The sequence below is a fragment of the Agelaius tricolor genome, unplaced genomic scaffold, assembly GCF_023055355.1.
Source record: "Agelaius tricolor isolate 1412-34295 unplaced genomic scaffold, bAgeTri1.0.p SCAF_16, whole genome shotgun sequence".
Lineage (NCBI taxonomy): Eukaryota > Metazoa > Chordata > Aves > Passeriformes > Icteridae > Agelaius > Agelaius tricolor.
In genome coordinates this window covers 7611519-7632285 of record NW_027269276.1, presented here as the reverse complement: position 1 = coordinate 7632285, position 20767 = coordinate 7611519, and the positions used below count along the sequence as shown (strand labels likewise).

At 55.6% G+C, this 20767-nt stretch overlaps 1 protein-coding gene across 4 annotated transcripts; it reads right to left on the bottom strand.

Moving 5' to 3' along the window:
* Positions 1-1379: 1379 nt before the first annotated feature.
* On the bottom strand, positions 1380-20336 carry AEN (apoptosis enhancing nuclease). 4 transcript variants are annotated; one of them, XM_071441307.1, is made up of 5 exons: positions 20066-20336; positions 7167-7290; positions 3657-4300; positions 3180-3380; positions 1380-2790 (listed from the first exon to the last, which is right to left on the bottom strand). In XM_071441307.1, exons 2-5 carry the CDS (start codon positions 7186-7188, stop codon positions 2587-2589), a joined length of 1071 nt encoding a protein of 356 aa, XP_071297408.1. In that variant the 5' UTR covers positions 7189-7290; positions 20066-20336; the 3' UTR covers positions 1380-2586. The 4 variants fall into 4 exon arrangements, with proteins under 4 accessions (XP_071297408.1, XP_071297410.1, XP_071297407.1 ...); XM_071441309.1 differs by lacking the exon at positions 20066-20336 and having other exon boundaries at positions 7167-15073; XM_071441306.1 differs by lacking the exons at positions 7167-7290; positions 20066-20336 and adding an exon at positions 4782-7121.
* Positions 20337-20767: the final 431 nt, after the last annotated feature.

Genomic DNA, 20767 nt, shown 5'->3' with positions numbered 1-20767 from the left:
CGGGCCAGGTTATATGGCCATGAGTAAAGCTCTGCTCTGTCCTTCCTCCAGGTCTGCTTTCCCAGGAGCAAGGACAGCACAGCTGCATCACTTTTGGAATGCCACCATCTACTGACAGTGGGATGCAGAGCTTTCACCTTTACCACAGCTTGGCCTCCCTCCTGCTGTCCTGGGGGAGGTGGAGATGGCAGAGAGGAGGAAACAGACCTGCACCAGCTGTGCTCCTCTGTGTGCCCTGTGGGGTTCAGGCCCTGCTGGCATTGCACAGCTCAGCTGAGCTGCACCCTGAGCTGGCACAGGGGGTGCTGCTGGCCCCGTTTTACACCCTGCTGCATCAGGAACACACCTGGGACAAAGTGGAACAAGCAGGATTTAAAGGCCTACCACGGGGCCACGTTTCCTTTCCTGTCCAGACCACGAGCTCATGGCAGAGCCCAGGTTATTATTTCTGATGAAGGATGGCTGTGTTTGGGCCACTGTGAGGACAATGATTTTTAGACATGTCTGACACATTTCAAATCATTTCTGAGCTGTTCCTGGCTTCCTCTGCCAGGCAGGGAGGAGTTAAGATGGGAAGTGCAAGATGTGTCTGGTAATGGCACTGATGTGTGCGTCAGGTGTGCCTGCGTCACCCGGCTGCCTTGGCCGCTTCCCAAGGCTGGGGCTCAGCTCTCCTTACCTTCCACTGCCTGCTGGGAAAAGCCTGGGATGGTCTAGCCTGGCTGATGGGGTCATGGACTCCCTGCCAGTGCTGGCTGTTGTACCCACTGTGCTGCAGCAGGGTCCCCAAAGTCCCCAGGGTGCTGGCAGCCCTCCAGCCTGCTCGGCCACCTCCCTCTCACAGCCCAGGCAGTGGGACTGTGCTCAGGGGATGCCCCCAAGGGCTGCCCTTAAGGCACATGGTGAAAAAATATCAATTTTCTACAACCATGGCTGTTCAGTTCCCTGGTGAACCAGGTAACTCCGTGTCTAGCCCCAAATTCCTCCCTGGTGCTCACACACCCAGCTGGGGCACATTTCTGCAGCCACAGATCATCTGCATGTCACCTACAGGCAGAGTGACTGCAGATGAGCAGCACCCTGTCCCCACACTGTGACAGCAGCCCATGTCACAGCTCACAACATTCCCACAGTGATCTTGCTCCCAGACCCTGGCTGAGCCCATCCCTGCTCCTCCTGCCACACAGGGGGTGTCCCCAGAGCAGTGGGGACAAGCCTGTACCCCAAAGAACAACCCTCAAAGCACCTCTTCCAGTTGCAGGTGGGTTTGAAGCCCTAGAGCATGGGATGGTACTTGGGCACCTGTTTGCCAACCTCATCCCTGCCCTCTCACTCCTGCAGAACTGCCAGATCAAATCATGCAGAATACACACAAGGGGTTTAGCCAGAGGAGTTTTTAATTCAGAATTGGACAATCATGTGAATAATTTATTTAAAGTGAAGTGCATTCTATGCACTTGTCCAGGCTGGACATTGATTAGACCCAGACTTTCCTCTTGAACTTCATTGTGCAGGTGGATCCCTGTAAATCTATGGGGCCTGATGGGATTCATCCAAGAGTCCTCAAAGAGCTGCTGATGCCATTACAGAGCTGCTCAACTATTTTTAAGCAGTCTCAGGAATCCACAGAGGTCCCAGCTGACTGAAAGGTGCCAAATGTTGCCCCAGTTTTGAAGGGCATGAAGGACACTGGAAACTACAGCCTGCCAGTCTCACTCCACTGACAGGTAAAATTATGGGGAAGTATTTTCTGGGAGGTATTGAAAACCACCTGGAGCACAATGCAGCCATTGCTCACATCCAGCATGGCTTCACCAGGGCAAAGTCCTACTCATTGAACCTGATTTCCTTGTACAGCAGGGCTCCCACCTAGCTGATCAAGGGGCACCAGGTGATGAAATCTTTTTGGACTTCAGCAAAGCTTTTGATACCGTATCACAGTACCCTTCTGGAGAAAATATTCAGCACACAGCTGGAGCTGAGCACTGAACAGGCTCCCCAGGGAAGTGCTCACAGCACCAAGCACATCTGAGTTCAAGGAGTGTTTGGATAAAGCTCTCAGGCACATGATGGGATTCTTTGGGTGTCCTGTGCAGGGCCAGGTGTTGGACTCAGTGATCCTGATGGATCCCTTCCAACTCAGCACATTCTATGATTCTGTCCAAGAAAATGAGCAGCAAACTGTCTGTTTACTGCCCAGATGGTTCTCAGCCTTTGGACATCAGCAAAACACCTCAGTCCCTGCACAGGAGAACTTGCCCATTGCTGTCTGGGAGGAGGAGAACCCCACAGAAGGCATGGAGGGTGTTGGCAGCCCCCATTACACACCCACAGAGGCTCCTCCAGGCTGACACAGGACCCTGCTCATCCCCAAGTGACAGATGAACACAGGACAGTCTGTGTGACAGCTCAAGGCTGCAGACAGCATTTTTGGGAGACTGCTTGTGTCCAGGTGTCACCATGTCTCCATCCCCGAGCAGAACAGTGCTGGGCACAAGCCCCAGGGGAGGAGATCAGCAGGCACCTCCACCTTAAACAGCTGAAGGCACCAGGATGGCCCAAAACACACAGAGGACACTGTCCCCGTCACAGGCTGCTTGCCATCAGCTCTGTGGGCCAGTACTGGTCATCCAGGTACTGGCTGCTGTCTGCAGCAGGGTCTGTGACAGGGCTGGGGGGCCGGGGGGGCAGGCTGTGGGCCAGCTGCTTCTCCCACTGCACCTCCACCAGTCTGTACAGCTCCATGGCTGTCTGGGCGTCCTCCACCGACGAGTGTCCTTTGCAGCCCTCCTGGGAAAAGGGGAAAAAAGGAGAAAAGGGGAAAAAGCCTCATTAGATAAAAGAGGCAGCAAAAATCTCACAGGTCATGTTGTCTGCTTGCTTGGAAGGACACAAGTGCTGTGGGTTTTGGAGACAGCAAAGGTTTGATGCAGCCAAGGCCATACAGGTATCTCTTCCACACTTTTTGGAGGGCACAGATCCTGTCCCCATTTTACTGAGATAATTAATGGTCAGCTTGGGAGGTCCTTGGCTCTCCCAGCTTATTTATAGTCAGGAGCACAGGGTGAACAAGGTTCATCTCCACCTCACAGAGAATATACAGTGGGACGACCAAGCTGACCACAGAGGTCCATAGCTAACCCAAAGTTGCTTCCCATCTCAGGGTTGCTGGTGCTCACCTGGATCTTTTTATGGAGCAGGTGCCTGGCCAAGTTCTTGAGGGAGACATTGGCTCTGATGGGCAGCCCTGCCCTCTTCTTCAGCGCAGGGCTCTGGCTGGTGTCTCGAGTCCTGTCTTTCGGGTGGAAGTACTTCAGGGCTTGGAAGTCATTGTGGATGGCGTGTCCTACCACAATCTTGTCTTTCAAGATCTTCAGGATCTGGAAGAGTCACAGAGGGTTAGACTGACACTGCAGTGAAAGAAATACCAAGCATAAAATAAGCCATTTTGTATTAAATTCAGCTCCTTGGCTTCTACTTTTTAGGTTCCCAGAAGGAATAACAAGCAAGCAAACCAATCCACTGCACAGCTTGAGGCTCCCATTCCTGTGCTGTGCCTCACAGCAGCCTAGCACAGGCCACCAAGAATCCCAATTTGTGCCTGACAGATAACACAGAGACTTTTTGACTTTTTTAAAAATTTCTTTTTCCCTGACCTCAGCCTGGGCAGCCTTGAAGGGAATTGCATTCTTCATGTGCTGCTTGGTGATGCCACTCCAGCGTGTCCGGTAGTCCACGATGGGGAGCTCGGGCCGGACGTACTTGTCATAGATGACATCCCCGTCGTAGTTCACCACGGAGCAGCGTGCCAGCTCGCTCAGCTTGCCCTGAGGGCCCGTGCCCACCATCTCACAGTCGATGGCCACGTACTTGCCCGGGCGCAGCACCAGGGAGGACGTCCTCACCCTCCCGGAGCTGCCGTTCCCCTGGGACAGCAGCACGGAGTGGTGCCTGGCTATGTTGTCCAGAGAGGCAGATAGAGACAGCGATGAGGACACGGTCTGCTTGGCCTTGGGGACATTGTCACAGCTCTCGGTGAGTTCAGTGTGTGCCTCCAGCCCCGCCTCGGGGCTCTCACTGCCCGGGTGCCTGTGGGGGCTCAGCAGCCCCTTCCGCTCCAGCACGGCCCGGCGCGCCATGAACCGCTGGTGCTTTCGGCTCCTCTTCTTGCTGCGAGCCTGCGGCGAGCCGGGACCCTTCGGGGCCTGGGCGCAGCCCCCATGGGCGCCCTGCAGGGTGGGCACGGAGACCTTCGGGGCGGGCAGCAGCGGGGTCATCTGTCCTTTGCCTGGTGGCATTCCTGCGGGAGGGTGCACAGGGGGCCGTGAGTGCCATGCAGACCCCAGTTTCTCCTGTCAGAAAAGGACGCACAGACCCCAGGGCAAACCCACCCCGCTGTGGGGTGGCACAGGCAGGAGAAACGGGGCAGGGCAAGGGGGGGAAGGGACACGGACACGCTGTCGCACCCTGTGACACACCACGCCTTTGCCCCCTCATTCTCGGTCCCACCCCGCCCCATTCCCGGCCCCAGGGCCCTGCCCACCCCCTCGCCGCTCCGCAGCCCCCTGCCCACCGCACTGTCCCCTCCGTCCCCCCGTTCCGTACTCCCTAAGGCCCTGTCTGCCCATTACCCGGGCCCTCTCCACCCCACTCCAGGCCTCAGCTGCCTGCCCGCCCCGTTACCCATCCGCCGGCCCCTTCCGGCTCCCCCGGTGTCCCCTATACCCCCGGTGTCCCCCTCGGTGCCCCCGGTGTCCCCCCGGTGTCCCCCCGGTGCTGACCGCTCCCGGTGCCGCTCACACGTGTCCGGCCCGGAAGCCGCCCCGCGCACATGCCCGGGCAAGTCCCGTCGTGGACACGCCCCCCTGCTTTCCCATTGGCTGCGTGGGCGCCTAATTTGCATATTAAGGCGGGGCTTCCACCGCCCCCGAGGGTGGGGTCGTCGCGGTTCTGGGATTTTTGGGGAGTCCCGGAGATCTCTACCCGGAGCTCCCAGCCCAGACTGGGTGATGCTCAGGCTTTCAAGCCTGTGCCCTTTCTGCCCCCCGGTGGAAGGGACCCTCCGTGGGGCTGGGTTTGGGGTGGGATGCACGCTGCGGTTCCTAGGAGTAAGCTAGTGATGAAGATTAGATTTGCCTGGGGGTTCGTTAGCAGGGGAAGGAGTTGAACCATCATTTTCGGGGTATGGGGCCGATAGCTTATTTAGCTGACCCTACTAGAAAGTAATATAAAGGAAGTATGGAGGGTTTTGATTCCTCTAGTGTAGGTTTGATTCCCGCTTTTCTAAGTATTAGGAAACGAGAGGGCCAGTATACCTCCATGTTCATTTTATCACAGTGACCCTTAGTGTTCAGGCACATTTACAGTAGGGCCTTAGGTAAGGAGGTAGGCCCGCGTAGCAAACTGGTATGCTGGTATGTCAGAGGCACAGGGCCAGGGTGAGTGGCAGGAAGTTTTTTCATAGTAGGTGTATCAACTGGTCATATTGGAATCGTGGCTAAGAGGCGTGAACTCATAGGAATCCTGCTGATAAGAGCAGGACTTTTGTGGCTAGTACAACAGGGAATAGTTCTTGAAGGAGGTTGAAGAGGCTTGGGTTGAAGCCAAGTCTGTGCAGCCCCGCACGGACACATGGCCGTGCTTTTCCTGGGTGTCCCCTGTGTCTCTTCGTCCTGCAAGTGGGCTGGAGCACGGCAGCTTGGGGTGTGCATCCTCCAGGCTCTCCCAGGATGCTCCCTGGAGTTGTGGGGGGCAGCTCCAGCTGGGGCATGGTGGAAGGGGGGGTTTCAGACCGGCCTCTCGTTGCTTCGCTCTCAAAGCTCACAAAAGCAATGTCCAAGGTGGTCAGAAGAGGAGCAGGGCTGCAGGCAGCCCCAGCCAGAGGCTTGTCCCCGTGCCTTCAGCATCGCTGCAGAGGCCGTGTGCCCTAGGGCAGACTGTGACTTGTTGTGGTGGGATGAGCCATACAACAACAAAATCACTAGTCTTCCACAGGGAACCAGGCACCGTGTCCATCCTCATCCCTCTGGGCCTTGCTGGGAGGGTGCCCTCTCCCTGCTACTGATGGGGCTCACAGGGATGCAGGACAAGTGGACAAGTGTTTCACACTCCACTGTTCTCCCTTTCCACCACCCATTAGCTTCTCTAGCCTGGTAAGAAAGGAAAGTTTTAGATTGCCCCTGACTTTTTGGTTTTGGGTTTTTTTGGTGGTTTTTTTTTTGTTTGTTTGTTTTGTTTTGTTTTGTTTTTCTTTTGGTCAGTAAACCTATTCCTTAAATCAGTTGCTCCATGTTTTGCATTTCTTGCATCCATCCCTGCTGTTCAGCTAATTAATCTCCCTTTAATGAGAGTCATTCAAGTGTCTCACAATATCTTGCTAGGGAATCCTGTCAGGTCTCTATGTAGAAATTGATACTCTTTTCTGGTGTTTTTGGTGAAACTGTGCATTACAGCTCTTGGAGATGGTTCATTTCATATTCCTGGGCCTCTCCACTGTGTTTTCCTCCCTGTAAATGAGGTGTGAGCTCACTATCACCACACGAGTGGGAGCAAACTCAAGCCTTGCTGTGAGGGACATGGGCTTGCATTTGTCCTCCAGCTCTGGGTGGATAAGGAGGTGGTGTCACTGCCTGCTCTTCTCCCTCACACCCTGCATTATATGATGAAAGACTGAAGTGCCTGGCTGAGAGCTTCTCCCTGGACACATTGGTGTTCCACTCGTGGGTCTAATCACTCTTGGCTTGTCCACAACAAACCCCTCCATGTTCCTTCTGTCCTTCCCAGGATGTATAGTTTGCATTCTCTTTGAGAGTGCAAAGTTTTTTGCTGTACCCTCATGGCAACAAAGAAACCTCAACAGAAGAAATTATGGCATGTGGGGAGGAAGGGAAAAGCTTTTCCCTGTTTTCCAGAGTGACCAGGCTTGGGAAACCAGATAATCCAGAATGCAAGGGAACCCTGCTATCATTTTTTCTCTCTACCCCATATACAAAGATGGAAATGAAAAAAAGTCAAAATATCTTTGAAATGTGAGTTAAAATAACTTTGAAAATGTGCTCTGGCCTCCTATAGTCCCACTGACCCCCGGATACTCAGTAGATGGTTCCCCCAGAGTAGGTATTTCTCCCTTTGGTAAAAGCCTTGTGTTGAACAGGGATGCTACTCACCTCCCCAAGGTCCTGGGGCCATGCTGGGGCTGGAGGGTTGGGCACCAGATGGTAGAAATCACATTTCAGATGTGGCAGATGAGCTGAGATGAAGGCAGAGCGCGCCAGAGCCCGGGAGAGGTTTCTGCGGTGTTTGCACAATTTGAAATAATAACGAAATCTGTAAAACTCTGGGTAGAGCACGACTAGAATAACAGGCTAAATTTGTCAGATGAATAATTTACTAGAAGTGATTGGCCGTGCTCCAAGTGAGATGAGCACCAGGCTGGTTCCAGGCTGAGCAGCCTGGGTGTCTCTGTCCTCAGCTAGGAGCTGGTCCCTCTCCTGCTGCCTGGCCATTGCTCTGCCATCAAAGCTGGTCTCTAGACAGGATGCCTTTCCCCAGCTCATCACTGCCCAGGGCTGCAGGGATTCCTGCAGAGCTCCTGGTGCCCTCCAGAAGCTGCCTGCTCTTTATTTTCAAGGTGCTGCTTTGCAGAGTAGAGGTGGGTGTCTGTCTCTGGCTCCAGGCTCGTGGCCTCACCCATCCTCTGCCTCTCTCCCTCCTCCAGCCACTTCTCTGTCCTCAGCCGTGGTGCAGAGCGGATGGAAGAACAGACACATCTTGACATTTGGGGTGGGAAGGGAGATGAAATCCCAGTGCTGAGAGGAGATGGTGACTGCAGCCTCAGCAAGCAATTAACGTGATCATGTTTATGAATGCGGATCAGTAATTCCAGGTAAACTCCCCAAGAGCGGTGCTGCAGGCGAACAAAGCCTCCTGCCTACCCAGGAGCCTGCCAGCAGGCCCTGCCAGTGCCAGCACATTCCTGCTGTGACTCTAAACTGCTTCATTTCCTCGTGCCAGCCTCAACATGCATCGTTTTGTCTCCTATTACCTCGATGCCAGAGCTCCTCTTTGTGGTGTTGGTTGCACCATGTCTTCCTGGACCTCTCTGTTCCCTCCCTGCCAAGGGGTATGATGGGTGGGAATGGGATAGGTTAACTCAGAGAAGGCAGCAAGGACCCAGCTTTGCCTCCAGGGGTGATGAGGGATCACTTCATCATCCTGGGCCCTGCAGCCTGCCTGGTGCCCACCTGTGGCTGGGGAACCTCACCAGGGCTCCCTGAGCTGCTCACATCACTCTGAGTAGGCTTCTGGCAGGGTTGGTTTGTGCCCACCAGCATCCAGAAGATCAAACAGAAGCTGGGAAGCTCAGAAATAGGTTGGGCTAGTGACCAATTGCTGGACCTGATTTCCTTTAGAGGAAGAAAGTCTCATCATGATGGAGCACCTGGAAATACCAGCACCATCCTTTGGTGCACGGGACCAGCTGGGACAGCCAGTGCTGTGTGGCTGAGGTGTCACCAGCACAAGGATGTCACAACAGACAGGTACCATGTCACCCCCTGGCCTTTGCTGTGCTGGGACTTGGAGCACTGCAGCCCTCCTGGTCCACAGCAGAGGCTCAGCACAGGGATTCCTGCAGGACCCCTCCACTGCCATGCTGAGATCCCCATCCGGAGCCCACCTCTGCAGAACCTCCAGGAACTTAGCCAGGAGACTCCCTCCTGGCTGAGGATGGAGTGTGTGTGAGAGCAGCTGCTCAGCCATGAAAACTATTCAGTGCTGGAAAGTTGTGCTTGGAAGGCAGGAAACCTTTCCCTCAGAGCACCAAGAGCCTCCCTATTCCTCTGACACTCCTCCAACACTCCATGGGAATTGCCTGCATCCCTCCAGCACGGACAGATCTCCTCTTCAGTCATGCCCTGGGGGGTGTCAGTGCTCCGGGGATGCTGCTGGGGATAAGGAGGGATGGATGCTCCCAGAGCAGGAGGTGAGGGAGGATGATGCTGCCATCCATCTCCCTCCTCACTCCCCATTTTCTGGCTGGCCCCCAGGAGAGCAGTGAGCAATTATGGTCCACGCGGAAGCTTCATTATTGCCCTGTCGTGGCCTCGTTTGATGAGATGTTTTATTGCCAAACTTATTAAAAGTGAAACGTGCGGTTTCTGCGCAGCAATTTCCTGGCTGCAGCGATAAGCTGGGCTCTGCCTGCTGTGTAATAAACAGTTATTTTTATGTACAGCTCTGGCTGGGGTGACAAGGAAGGGAGAGGGCCTGGCTCGTGTTAATTGCGATGGTTAATGGGATCTGTGCGTGTGAGGAGGTGTGTGCCCTTCCCCTGCCACGTTCTGTGACAGAGGTGCTCTGGGTGTTGGCAGTGGGGACTGGGCAGGGTCTCCTCCCCACAGTGCATGGGAACAAGAAGGATTAGTCTGAAAGCTCCTCACCTGCCTCCTCTCAGTCCTTCTCCACAGTCTGAGCAAATGAGGGACCTGTTGTGCACCCCTGTGGTGTGAGACTCCGTCCCCTGCAAGGGCTGCCCCTCAGCTCCATTGATTGCACCCCTGCAGGAGGCTGGAGGGAGCTTCAAAACCTGGGAGCCTCACTTCATCTTCCCCAGATCCTGACCAAGAACCTCTCTGTCTGCAGCAGCATTTGCAGGAGATGCTGGTGGCCAAAGCATCACCATGGAGCGTCCACCATGTCACCTCCCTCTGTCCCTCCTTGGCAGCAGACAGGTGCTGGAGAGGAGACAGTAAATTCAACAGGCACACTAATGCCACAGAAAACATGTGTCACTGCTGAGCTTGGAGCAACAAAACTCTGATAAATATCAGCAAAGCTGATAAATATCGTTCTATTTTGTCAGAAACAAAGTGTCCTCATTAGGTGTGCGATCTGTTTTTTGGTTTAATTACATCTTTTAAATACATTTTGAAAGAAAGCAGCTTTTTAAAATGCAAGGTGTCAGAACTGCATTTACAAAAATCCTGATTGCCATTTTTTTATTTTCCAGACCTGGCCAAAGCTATTAGTTCAACTCAAGCTGAAAGTGCATAACTTTCCCCAATAAACAATTTGTCAGAAAAATTCCTCCTGGCTCTGGGAGATCTGGTTGTTATTTGTCAGCAGTCAAAACCCTGTTGGGTATTTCCCATCTGACTTCTTTTCTTAACAGCATCTTTATTGGTCTGGGAATTAACAGCTGAAGATGTGATACTTGCTATTCATTGCAGTCATCCCAAATGCCACTCATCTCATCAGGCCATGGCTCCACAAAGCAAAAACCCCTCTCCTTTTCTTCAGTGCACCATTTTTGGGTAACTGTGGGGCTTTTCATCCCAGATTTCCTCCCTTCATCCTCCTGATCCTGCAGTGTGCAATGGTATCCCCAGGCTTGGGCTCACATCCCTATCTCCCGCATCCATCCCCATCCCTGCTGCCCATCTCAGCCTCTTGCTGGGCAAACTCCCTCCACTGCCAGCTCAGCCCCTCATTAATTTGTATTGCAGCGTGTGTTGGGGGCTGACGTGTAATTAGAGCTCCTGAAGCCTGTCTCATGCTGTAATTGCCATGACAGGGGCCACAGCATATCCGCTTGTTAATTAGTAAACCACAATATCCCGGGGGCTCGTTGAGAGCCGCCTTAATTGTATTTCAGCTGGAACAGAGGGATAATTACCCTTTGCTAGCACTGCCACTTTTAAATTCTTAAAAAAAAAAAAAAGAAAGAAAAGAAAGGAAAACCCAAATCGAGCTCCTCTGCTGCTTCCCCCCTTGGCTGCCCAGGGACCTGGTTTCATCCCCAGGCTGAAGGGGAAGGGCTGTGGAGCTCAGCAGTGTGGGAACGGGATGCCAAGAGATTTCCTCGGGGCCACACTCAAACTGGTGGTGACTGAGCTGCCCCTGCTCCGAGGGTGTTTCTGTGTCCCTGCACATGGGACTCTGCTGGGAACCCCGTTTGTGGATGCAGGCTGGATTGCTGGGCATCCTGTTTGATGGGAACCCCATCCTGGACAGTGAGCAATAATGCCCTGGCATCCCCACCAGGCACCTCCACTGGCTTGGAGGAGCAGGAGTGAGCCAAGGTCTCCCTCCTAACCTCCCATCAGACAGAGAAATTCCCCTTGGAATGGGAGTGGGAGCTGCTGCAGGGGAGCCTGTGGACCTTGCAGGGCTCAGTGCAACAAGTGTACGTTGCTGCCAAGGGTGTGCTTGTATTCCACACCCCCAACACTCTCAGGGTAACAGCAGGACCTCAGCGTGCTCAGTGCTGGAAATCTCTCCTCCTACAAACCCTGCAGCAGTGTGGGGTCAGCCTGCTTGGCATTAATGGACCCCAGAGGTGAATAATCTCCCTTGTTGATTCCTTTCTTGTCAAATTTCACCTCACTGGGCAACTGGGAGGCTTCTGGGACCTGGTTAAAGCTTTTTCTTCCCCAGGAGGGATGTCCTGTGAGGTGCGTGTGTGTCTGTGTCTCTTGTAGCAGTCATGGGGGTACCATGGAGCTCTGGTGAGAGATGGAGGAGCTGAGGTGCAGCATCACCCTTGTGTGAGCACCACAGGCTCCAGAGCACCTCTTCAGAGGAGCTGGTCAGAGAGCTTTGGGGGAGGTTAACCTGGGCAGAGAACCTGACCTGTGACATCCAGCCCTTTTCCTGTGCTCCTCCCTGAACCAACGCAAAGAGCTCAGCCACCATCAGCCCTGCTGGTGTTTCCTGCTGTTCAAAGGATCGTATCACGGACAACTGGCCTTTGGTTTGTGAATTGGCATAAATAACAGTCCTGGCTCTCTCCTGGGAAGCTACATGGAGGTCAGCCTTGAAGAAAAGATCAGTACAGCGGCTCCTAGCATTAGTAAAAAGACATAACCAAGGCAAAGAGCCTTGAACATAATTACAGCCTAAGAGCTGTGATGGGAACTCAATGACCTGGAGCCATCTCCTGGATTTGAGTGCAATCAACAGATTGACACTGCTGGGTCCTGAAGGCTGGTTTTTGGAAGCCATGCAGCAGGGTTGAATGCCAGAGCAGGCAGCGAAGCAGCACAGGTGCCCGTTCCAAAGAGCAGAGCTGGAAAAGGGTCTCAAATGCCATGGAAGAACCAGATGGAGGCAGCCACTGGAACACTCTGCACGTAATTGAGGGCACCTTCAAGGGTGAGCACAGGGTGGCTGCCCACCTCCAGGATGCTCTCTGCTGCTGCCATGCGAGTGACTGTCATTAGAGCTGGGCATGGAGTTTATAGTTGAGTAACCACAACAACTTTGCACAAATTAAACAACATACTGTGGGTTAATTAGATTTCTTACCGCTGCCTCCATTAACCCAGCCCTGTCATGTGCTGTCAGAGCCCCTTCAAAATTCATATTCCAGGCATTATCACTGGGAGATGTGGATGGCTGTCTTTCCCTGGGCAACCTTACCAGTGTGGACATGGGTGGCACATGCCACCTTCTTTTCTTGGAAACCCCTTGGTGCAGCAGTTTGGACCAAGTAGAGAGGTAGTAATCTTGCAGGAGTGCTGGATATCCCAGCTGGCATTTCCCACCACAGATGATCCTTAAGAAAAAAGAGGTGTTTTTGCAGCAGTCTGTCTCTTATTATCCACAGGGTGCCGTGTGAATGCAAATAAACAAATGAGACCCCTTCAACAACATCTGAGAATGTGGCTCCATATTTTTTAAGCCAATTTTCTTAGACTGTGTCAGGGCCTGTTTTGTGTTTGCCAGACAATTATGTGGCTAATGAGGACAGGCACGGTTACATCAAGCGGGATTAGGAGGAATAAGGCATCAAATGTTGCAGTGCTTAAGACAACTGCTAACTAATGGGGGCTTGGAGGGCACGTCCTGTGGGCAGGTGGCTCCTCACAGGAATTCTGCTTCTGTTTGGAAGGAGATGGAGCAGGCAGTGGGCAGGCTGGCCAGAAGGTGAGGAAGCTGCCTGGTCCCTGCATGTGGGTGGCTGTGCCCATGGGAAAGGAGAAAGTTGGAATATTTAGGGGAGGTAGCATCATGCAGCTGACCCTCAGTTTGTCCCATGAAGGCAGAGACAGATGTGAGTGTTCTGATGGAGAAGGAGGCACCAGCCAAGACCACCCCATAAGTGCAGCAAAAGGGGATCAAAAGCAATGGGGAAGCTGAACCTCACCACTGAGATCAGCAAGAAATTGGTATTTTAGCTGAAACCGTCCCATCCTGACTTGCTAGCAATCAGCACAGGCTCTGTGCAGTATTTCTGCAGGGCTGTGGATGTATTCCACATTCCACCCCCCTGAAGAGGGTCAGGAAGGAAATCAGGGATGATGCCTGATGCTGCAGTGAGACCCCATTCCCTGAGTGACATGGGGACACATGCACAGCCAGCTGTGACTTTCAGATGCCTCCTCCCAGCCACCTCTCTGCCAGCTCCTCTTCTGCCTGTCTGCCACCACAATCTCCCATCAATCAATGAACCAGATTTTCCCCTGAGTGCTGTCTGGCTGTGCCACTGCTCCCAGCAGGTGCCCTTGGTCATGCTCAGTGAATTTCTACAACTGCAGCACCCTGGGAGAGCAGCCAGTGCTGCCCAGAGGGGCTTTGCTTATTCCTCTTTGGACCCTCCTCCTCCTGGACTCTCATCCTGCATTTCAGCTGTGTCTTCTACAAAAACCTCTCAGCTGGAGTGAACAAGGACAGGTTCACTGCAGAGGGATGGATGCACAGCCACAACTGTGGCAGAAGTGCCTCCACATGTCCATCTGAAGACCTGAGCAGGAGACTGTCCAGAACCCAACAACCTCAGGATGTCAACCACCCTTGAGCCACATTTCTGTGCCAACCCTCTGCTGGATCCCATCACAGCAAGGCACAGACCTGAGCACCTCATGCCCAGATTCATCTCCCTCTCTTGTCAGAGCCAACAGGGAGCCTAATCTCAGAGCCCTGTGCTCCACCAAGCCACCCTGAACTCCAGGGGCCTAGGAGAAGCACACACAGCTCATGGAGACACCCTAAACCCTCTTGCTGATTCTGCTCCATGCCCAGTGCCAGAGTCTCAGCCCAGTCCCAAGCTGTTAGCCCAAACTGCAGGGCCCAGCACCCCAAGGACCCTTTCCCTGTCCCTGCAGTGGCCACCCCACCTGTGCCTGCCACCTGCCTTCCTGGAAGAAGATGGCACATGTGCTGAAGAGCTTCCCTTGAGCACAGCCACTGGATTGCTCTCCAGGTGACTAATTTACACCCTAATTGGTGTGGAAACGAATGCCAGAAAGCGCTGGAATACCGAGAAGTGAAGCTCTCCATCTTGGTTTCCTTCAGGGAAATGGTCTTAATTAAGTGTCTAGCAAACAGAGATAATTCCCAGCTACGTGTTGGCACAGGAGCCAGGGTGGAGGGTGCAGATGAGACAGGCATCTTCTCCTTGCTGGGTCTGCTTGGCCATTGCAAAACTGTGGATTCCTCAGACCTCGATGTCTCCAGGGCCCAGCCAGCCCTGCCTGGACCTGCAGGACATCCCCATGGCTTTTGCACCTCCACTAATGTTCCTTAGTCCCCAAGAGCACCTTCCCATTTTACCAGCCCGTCCTGTACTGACTCCAGGGGAGTTGACACCACCCCTATGATTCCCACCAGTATTTATATTATGATTGGTCAAGCTTCATGTCACTCATTAATCAACCTTGAGCTTTCCGCTGGTCCTCATTCCATGTGAATTTACTCTGGACAAGCAATTCCATCCCCACTCCCCATGGTGGATGCTCCCAACCATTCCACACATCTGGCAGCCCTTCAAGCCCTGCTAATGGGAACATGCCAGGAGGGGTTGCACATGCCAAGCAAACTGGAGTGGCCTCATGTTGCTTTGCTGGGCATACTGGAGCCCATGGCAACGTGCCAGCACCACGGGAGACACCCAGCAAGCCCTGGCACAGGTGGGCAGGGGACTCTGGAGATGCAGTCTGCCATGGAGAGCTGCTGGACCTGGCACTGCTGCCTTCAGAGCATGGCTGGCATTGAGATGCCCCAGCCCCTTCCCCATGGCCTCGCTGTGCACAGCTGTTCCCTTAGAAATAGCTGTTGCCATGGTTTTCCCAAAGAAAACACATCTTCCCCCCCTTCCCCACCACCACTCCCCACCGCCTTAACCTTGTGACAGCAGTGATGACGCGGCTCCCTAAGAAAGGCCACTTCACGTAGCTATGGTAACAATTAGCTTTCTCTTGGTTTTACCTCGGGGGTGACGCTGGGGAGAAGGGCCCAGAGCTGCTCTCCTGGAGCAGGTGCTTCCCCTGGCCTTGCACCCAGAGCCAGGGCTGGCAAGTGCCCGCTCTCTGCTGCAGCATCCCAGGCAGGTGCATCACTCATAGGGGTGTCTGCAGCCTGCCTTTATCTCAGGTGCTGGGGACAATCCCCTGTGTAGCTGGATGCACCTTGGGACCCTACAGAAGCCCTCAGCAGGGCTGTGCTGGCCTCCAGCAGCGGCTGGTGCAGGGAGATGGTGGGGAGCATCTCCCAAGGCACGGGGGTGGTGGGAGCATCTGCATCGCCTGGGCTCACTCTGAAAGCGTGGGGAAAAGAAGAGTGGGAGGCAGCCGGTTGTGCTGGAGAAGGACTGGGAACCAGCTGGGATTTTGGGGCTGGGAGCATGGCAGGGGCATCCACAGCCTGAATGGGAGGTCTGCAATGGTGCCTCTGCTCCCGGCAGCGGGAGGGTAAACACGGTGCAAAGCCGCTCCTTAGGTACATACGAGTCACAGCTGTCGACTGCAGCAACTAAAATAAGCATTTTCCTGCTTTTTATTCCTCTGAGCCCAGCAGAGCCCACTCAGCACCAGGAGAGGAGCTGGAGTCTATTCTTAGCTCTGCAGGGAAGGGAGCAGGAGTCCCTGTGCTGCTGTCGTGCAAGGTTGGGGGCTGCCACGTCCCATCCACTCATGGTCCCCAGGTGCCTGGCCTGACCCCAGTGTGGCATCAAGGCAGGAAGGACTGCACCCCAACAGGGACAAAGTCCTACTTTTCTAGCCAAAGAGAAGTAGGGGAGACAGTGGGAGGGAGGGAAGCCCCAGCACCTCCCTCAGCATCACTGCAGGATCTGGCATCCCTGAAGGAGAGGCTGCAATGCAGGTGGCTCTGGAAGGAGTCCCTGCTCTTGCAAAGCTGCTTTTCTGCCTGGGCATGGGGAAAGTGGGGGACCTCAAGTCACAGCTCCTGCTGCCTCCAGGGATGGGAGTTTTTTAGGGGAGTTGAGGAGTCTGAGCTGAGAGTCACCCATTGGCCCGTGCTGTGCCAGGGTCAGACTTGCTTTGCCCAGCCCTAGCCATGAGATGCTGGCACTGCCCACCCCAACATTTCCCACCCCAATATTTCCCACTGTTTTCTGGCTGCAGATCATGTTGGCCAGGGGGTCAGGGAGCCACTGGCCACCAGCACCACACTGTCCCCACATGGCACTGCAGGTCCTGCTTCAAAATGTGGGGATATTTGGGGTGACCTCCAAACTGGCCTGCAGGAGCAGCAGGCACAGGGCAGGGAGGAAATCCCCCATACTGGTCACACTGTGGCCAGTGCAGCACTCAGCTCTGCTCTCCATCCAGCTCCATGAGGATCAGGGTGGGATGGGGGGCAGCCAGGGATCCAGCTGTGCATGGGGGGCCATGGGGAAGAAGCCCCAGCTCCATAGCAACAGGTACTCTCCACGTAATGGAGTCCTTTCCGCTCGGCCTCCGCAGCCGCCAGCCTTATTCACATGGCCATAAATAATTCAATTTTCTCATTCACACACATGAATGCTGCGGGCCGGGACTCCGGGTGCGCTCAGCCTCCATCTGTCTGGGGGGGAAGGGGGAGGCAGGGCCTGATAATAGACTCCAGCATTTGTTTAACATGGATGAGTGTGGCCAGATGGCCTGGGGACAGGAGGAGGGGATGGGGAGCTGGGAGGTGCTGCTGGCACCCTGAGCCTCCCCTGGATGAGAAGGGGAGGAGAGCAGGGGACTGTTGTGGGGACGAGCTGTGGCACCTCAAAATCAGCTCTGGGACCTCCAAACCAGCCTTGGAGTTGTGGACTTTTGAGCTGAGAGTGGGTTAGGCAGGCTCAGGCCAATCTTCCTCTCACTGTGCCTTTGTTGCATTTCCAACAGGGAAGAAGGAGTGGGAGAAGTGCTGTGCTGAGGATTGCCCTGGTCCCTGGTGAGACTGGAAGCAGGGGCATCAACCCATGACTGAAATCATTTAGCAGGTGATGCTGAAGGGGAAGGGGCAAGGGATGCTGCCAGTCACCATCCTGTCCCACACTGCCAGACAAGGGCCAGCAGTCCCCAAAATAACACCAGAGAATAAATAACAACCCCAGTGATGGAGGCACGTGGCCGCTTGCTGGTGCAATTAGCAGGCTCCGGGCCATCCCCTGGCAGAGGGACAGCAGGCCTGGCAGGAGAACACAAGGGAATTAGCAGGGTTAAGAGGCTGTGCTGGAAAAGCCTCGGTGCCAAGGAGCCAGTGTCTGCTGCTTGCACAAGCTGAGCCAGGTTGGGAGGTGAGGGATGTTGGCGGCTGCCTGGTGGCAGCAGTTCCTCACCTTTCCTCCCTGTGGCTTGGGCAGAGTTCAGCCTAAAGCATGCCAAGGGTTTGATCAAAGCTGGCACCTTCATCCCCTCTCTGTGTTTGACCAGAGGGACACATGCTGTGTTTGTCACTCTGGCACACAGCGACATCCTGAGCCTTGGGTGGGCTCAGACCCTGACGGGGAAGCACAGACCAGCGAGAAACCTCGAAGCTGGAATTGGTCACTTCATCCTAACTCTCTCTCTCCCATGCCCAGAGGGCTGGGCTGAGCAAGGTCCCAGCTTCGTTCCCCACCCAGAGAAATCCCCGTTGGAGTTCCCATCCTTGTTTAAGACCCTGGCAAGCAGGCATTTAGCTCCAAGCTCCCGCACCATCTCCAGCTGAAGCTTGCAAAGCTGGCAGAGGGGATTTGGGTGATGCCAGAAGGAGGGTCAGGAAAGAAGCCCGCGCTCCGGCAGCGATATCCATCAGCAGCAGCGTCGGAAGAGTTTTCCCCGAGGGGATGGGGGAGGTGGAAGCGCTTGCCGGGGGGGAGCTGGGAGCGTAACCAGCTCATGTGCTGGCATTCCCCGGCTCCGCGACGTATTGGGGTAGGACACGTGTGTGTATGTGTATATTTGGGTGCCCTCGCACACAGGCAAGAGTTCCCTGCTGGTTACACGCTGCTCTCGCAGGATTTGGAGGCAGTAAAAGAACGGTGGCTGCACGGAACATCCCTGGATCACCGGGCACAGCCGGCAGCTACTCCACAACTCCTCCCGTGCATCGCACAACCCCCGCCTGCTCCGTGTGTTATCTGCACGAACCAGACCCCCACCCCGCGCCTGTTCAGCTCTGCTTGCACCTTTTAGAGACACCGGAACAACAGGCGGCCCTCACTGTACCCATCTGATATTAAATTAGCTCCAGCAGCCCCTGCCCACACAACCTGCAGGAAGGGGGTGAGCCTGACCTTGGCAGCCAGCCCCCCAACAGCTCTCTGCTGCAGACCCTGCTCGGAGCATCTTCCAGGGAGCTGCCCACAGAGCAGCAGCCTCAGCTTCCCCAGAGCTCCCCAAAGGCAGGCAGTGCACCCGGGGCTGCCCGGGGGTGCTGAGCACAGCCACAGCTCCCCAGTTCTCTGCCTGCACCCATAGCAGCAGGGGGGGCAGAAGTGACAGAGCATCGCAGGGGGCTCTGGGGGTTCCCCCCAGATCTCCCAGGCCAGGTACCAAGAGGTCCAGGCTGTGCCCCTGCATGCACTTCTGCTACTGCCAGGTGTGTAAACGCCAAGACCTCCCAGGTAGAAATTTCCACCTGTCAGACAATTCATATTTTGCTTCTTCCACCCAAAAACCAGGCCCAGCCCGAGCCCTCTGCATCTTTTGAGGGATGGATGGCAGAAACATGCTGCTGCTTATTCCTTCAGCTCCCAGCAGGAGCAGGACATGGACAGCCCGGCTCCAGCGGGATCCCAGGGCCAGCTGCATCACTGACTTTGCTCAGGTCCTCAGGGATGGACCACAGAGCCACTGGAGCACGGAGCACTTCCCCAGCTGCCCCAGGTGCCCAGGAAGGCTGCAGAGGCAGCTTGCTGTGGGCTTTGTCCCGGTTGTTTCGCTCCCATGACAGCCACCCCTGTGGGACCGGGGGCTCTGTGGCTGCTGGGGGTCCCTGCAGGCTCCAGTGGATCTGGATCTGCAGGCAGCTGTGGGCTCAGAAAGACCTTCCAGGACTGCTTGGTGGGAGCTACCGAGGAGTTTGGCGACTTGCAGGGTCACCAGTGGAGTGTGTCCGGTGGGAAGGGACACAGCCTCCCTCTCACTGGGAATGCACACACCAATCCCTGCATGCACATCTCCACCCTGCTCTTCTCCAAGCCTCTCACAGGTCCCAGACCCTTTTTCTACCTTGTTCACTGCCTGCACATCCAAGTGACACCGAACAGAGGCACTTACCTGCTGTTTGCCCCATTGGAACGGGAAGGACAGTGGGACAAAGCCCTTAGGACAGGGCACAGTTGGTCCTTCTTCCCCCACCAGGTGAGGAGGGCAGCTCCTCTCCTGCTCTCACCTGCTCCCTCAGCATGCACCGTGGCTCCTGGCATCGCCCAGGGCCCCTCAGGGCTTGGCCATGGTGGGTTTGGGGTGCACGGCATGGCACCACTCTCAGGGTCCCCTTGATGAGGACCACAGAAGGGACAAGGTTTATTCCAGGGAGCTGGCATAGAAGGCAGGCAGATACCCAGTGGTGGGCATCTTCTGAGGTGGTCTGGGAATGCCGGATGGGAATGCCAGGGATGAGGACGCTGCAGACCCCCACACCTCCCCGGCAGGAGCATCCCAGCCCCGTCACGCAGGGAGGGACCCGCCACCTCCGGGGGTTTGCTGTCCCAGGGGCGGTTCTGTTGTTCTCTCCGAGCTGGGGACACCCATCCAGGCTTTGGATTCCCAGGGGTCCCTTGAGGCTGCAGCCCTGGGTTTGCCCAGCGGCATTCGGGGCTGCAGCCCCCAGCGGGACGGGGGGGCACGGAGCGCAGCCTTACCTTGGAGGAGCCGCTACAGGGAAGGGATAACGGGACCCCCGGTCCCGGGACAGCTGCAGTGCTGGAGGCAGGGAGGCAGGGATGAGGTGACACGAACGGGATGGATGGATGGATGGATGGATGGATGGATGGATGGATGGATGGTTTGGGGGCTGCAGGTTTCCCCGCTCTCAGGTGCGGAGACAATAGCCAGGGCTCCTGTTGCAGCTGCAGACTGTCTCTTTAAACCCCTCATCAGCCCACAGGTGGCCCTGTCACCACCGTGGTCATCCATGACGTCATCGGGAGGGAGGGAAGGGGAGGAGGAGGAGGAGGGGGGAGAAACGCGATCCCCCTCCACAGCAAAAGTCCCCGAGCGCCCATGGCAACAGATTGCAAATGTCACTGCGCATCAGCCGGGAGGAGCTGCCGGGCTGCCCCCCACGGGCGGCACGGGGGACACGGGGCTGTCACCCCCACGGGGGACACGGGGGACGCGGGGCTGTCACCCCCAGGGATGGCACGGGGGACACGGGGCTGTCACCCCCACGGGCGGCACGGGGGACGCGGGGCTGTCACCCCCAGGGATGGCACGGGGGACACGGGACTGTCACCCCCACGGGCGGCACGGGCGGCACGGGGGACACGGGGCTGTCACGGCACGGGTGGCACGGGGGACACGGGGCTGTCACCCCCACGGGTGGCACAGGCGTGGGCAGAGCT

Excerpts from the sequence above, each read along its gene's own strand:
- AEN (XM_071441306.1), bottom strand. The coding sequence starts at position 4,833 with ATGTGCGCGGGGCGGCTTCCGGGCCGGACACGTGTGAGCGGCACCGGG. Across the intron at positions 4,301-4,781 it reads TGTGAGCGGCACCGGGAGCG|GAATGCCACCAGGCAAAGGA; the intron begins GTCAGCACCGGG and ends ACCCTCCCGCAG. Across the intron at positions 2,791-3,179 it reads TGCTCCATAAAAAGATCCAG|GAGGGCTGCAAAGGACACTC; the intron begins GTGAGCACCAGC and ends CCCTTTTCCCAG.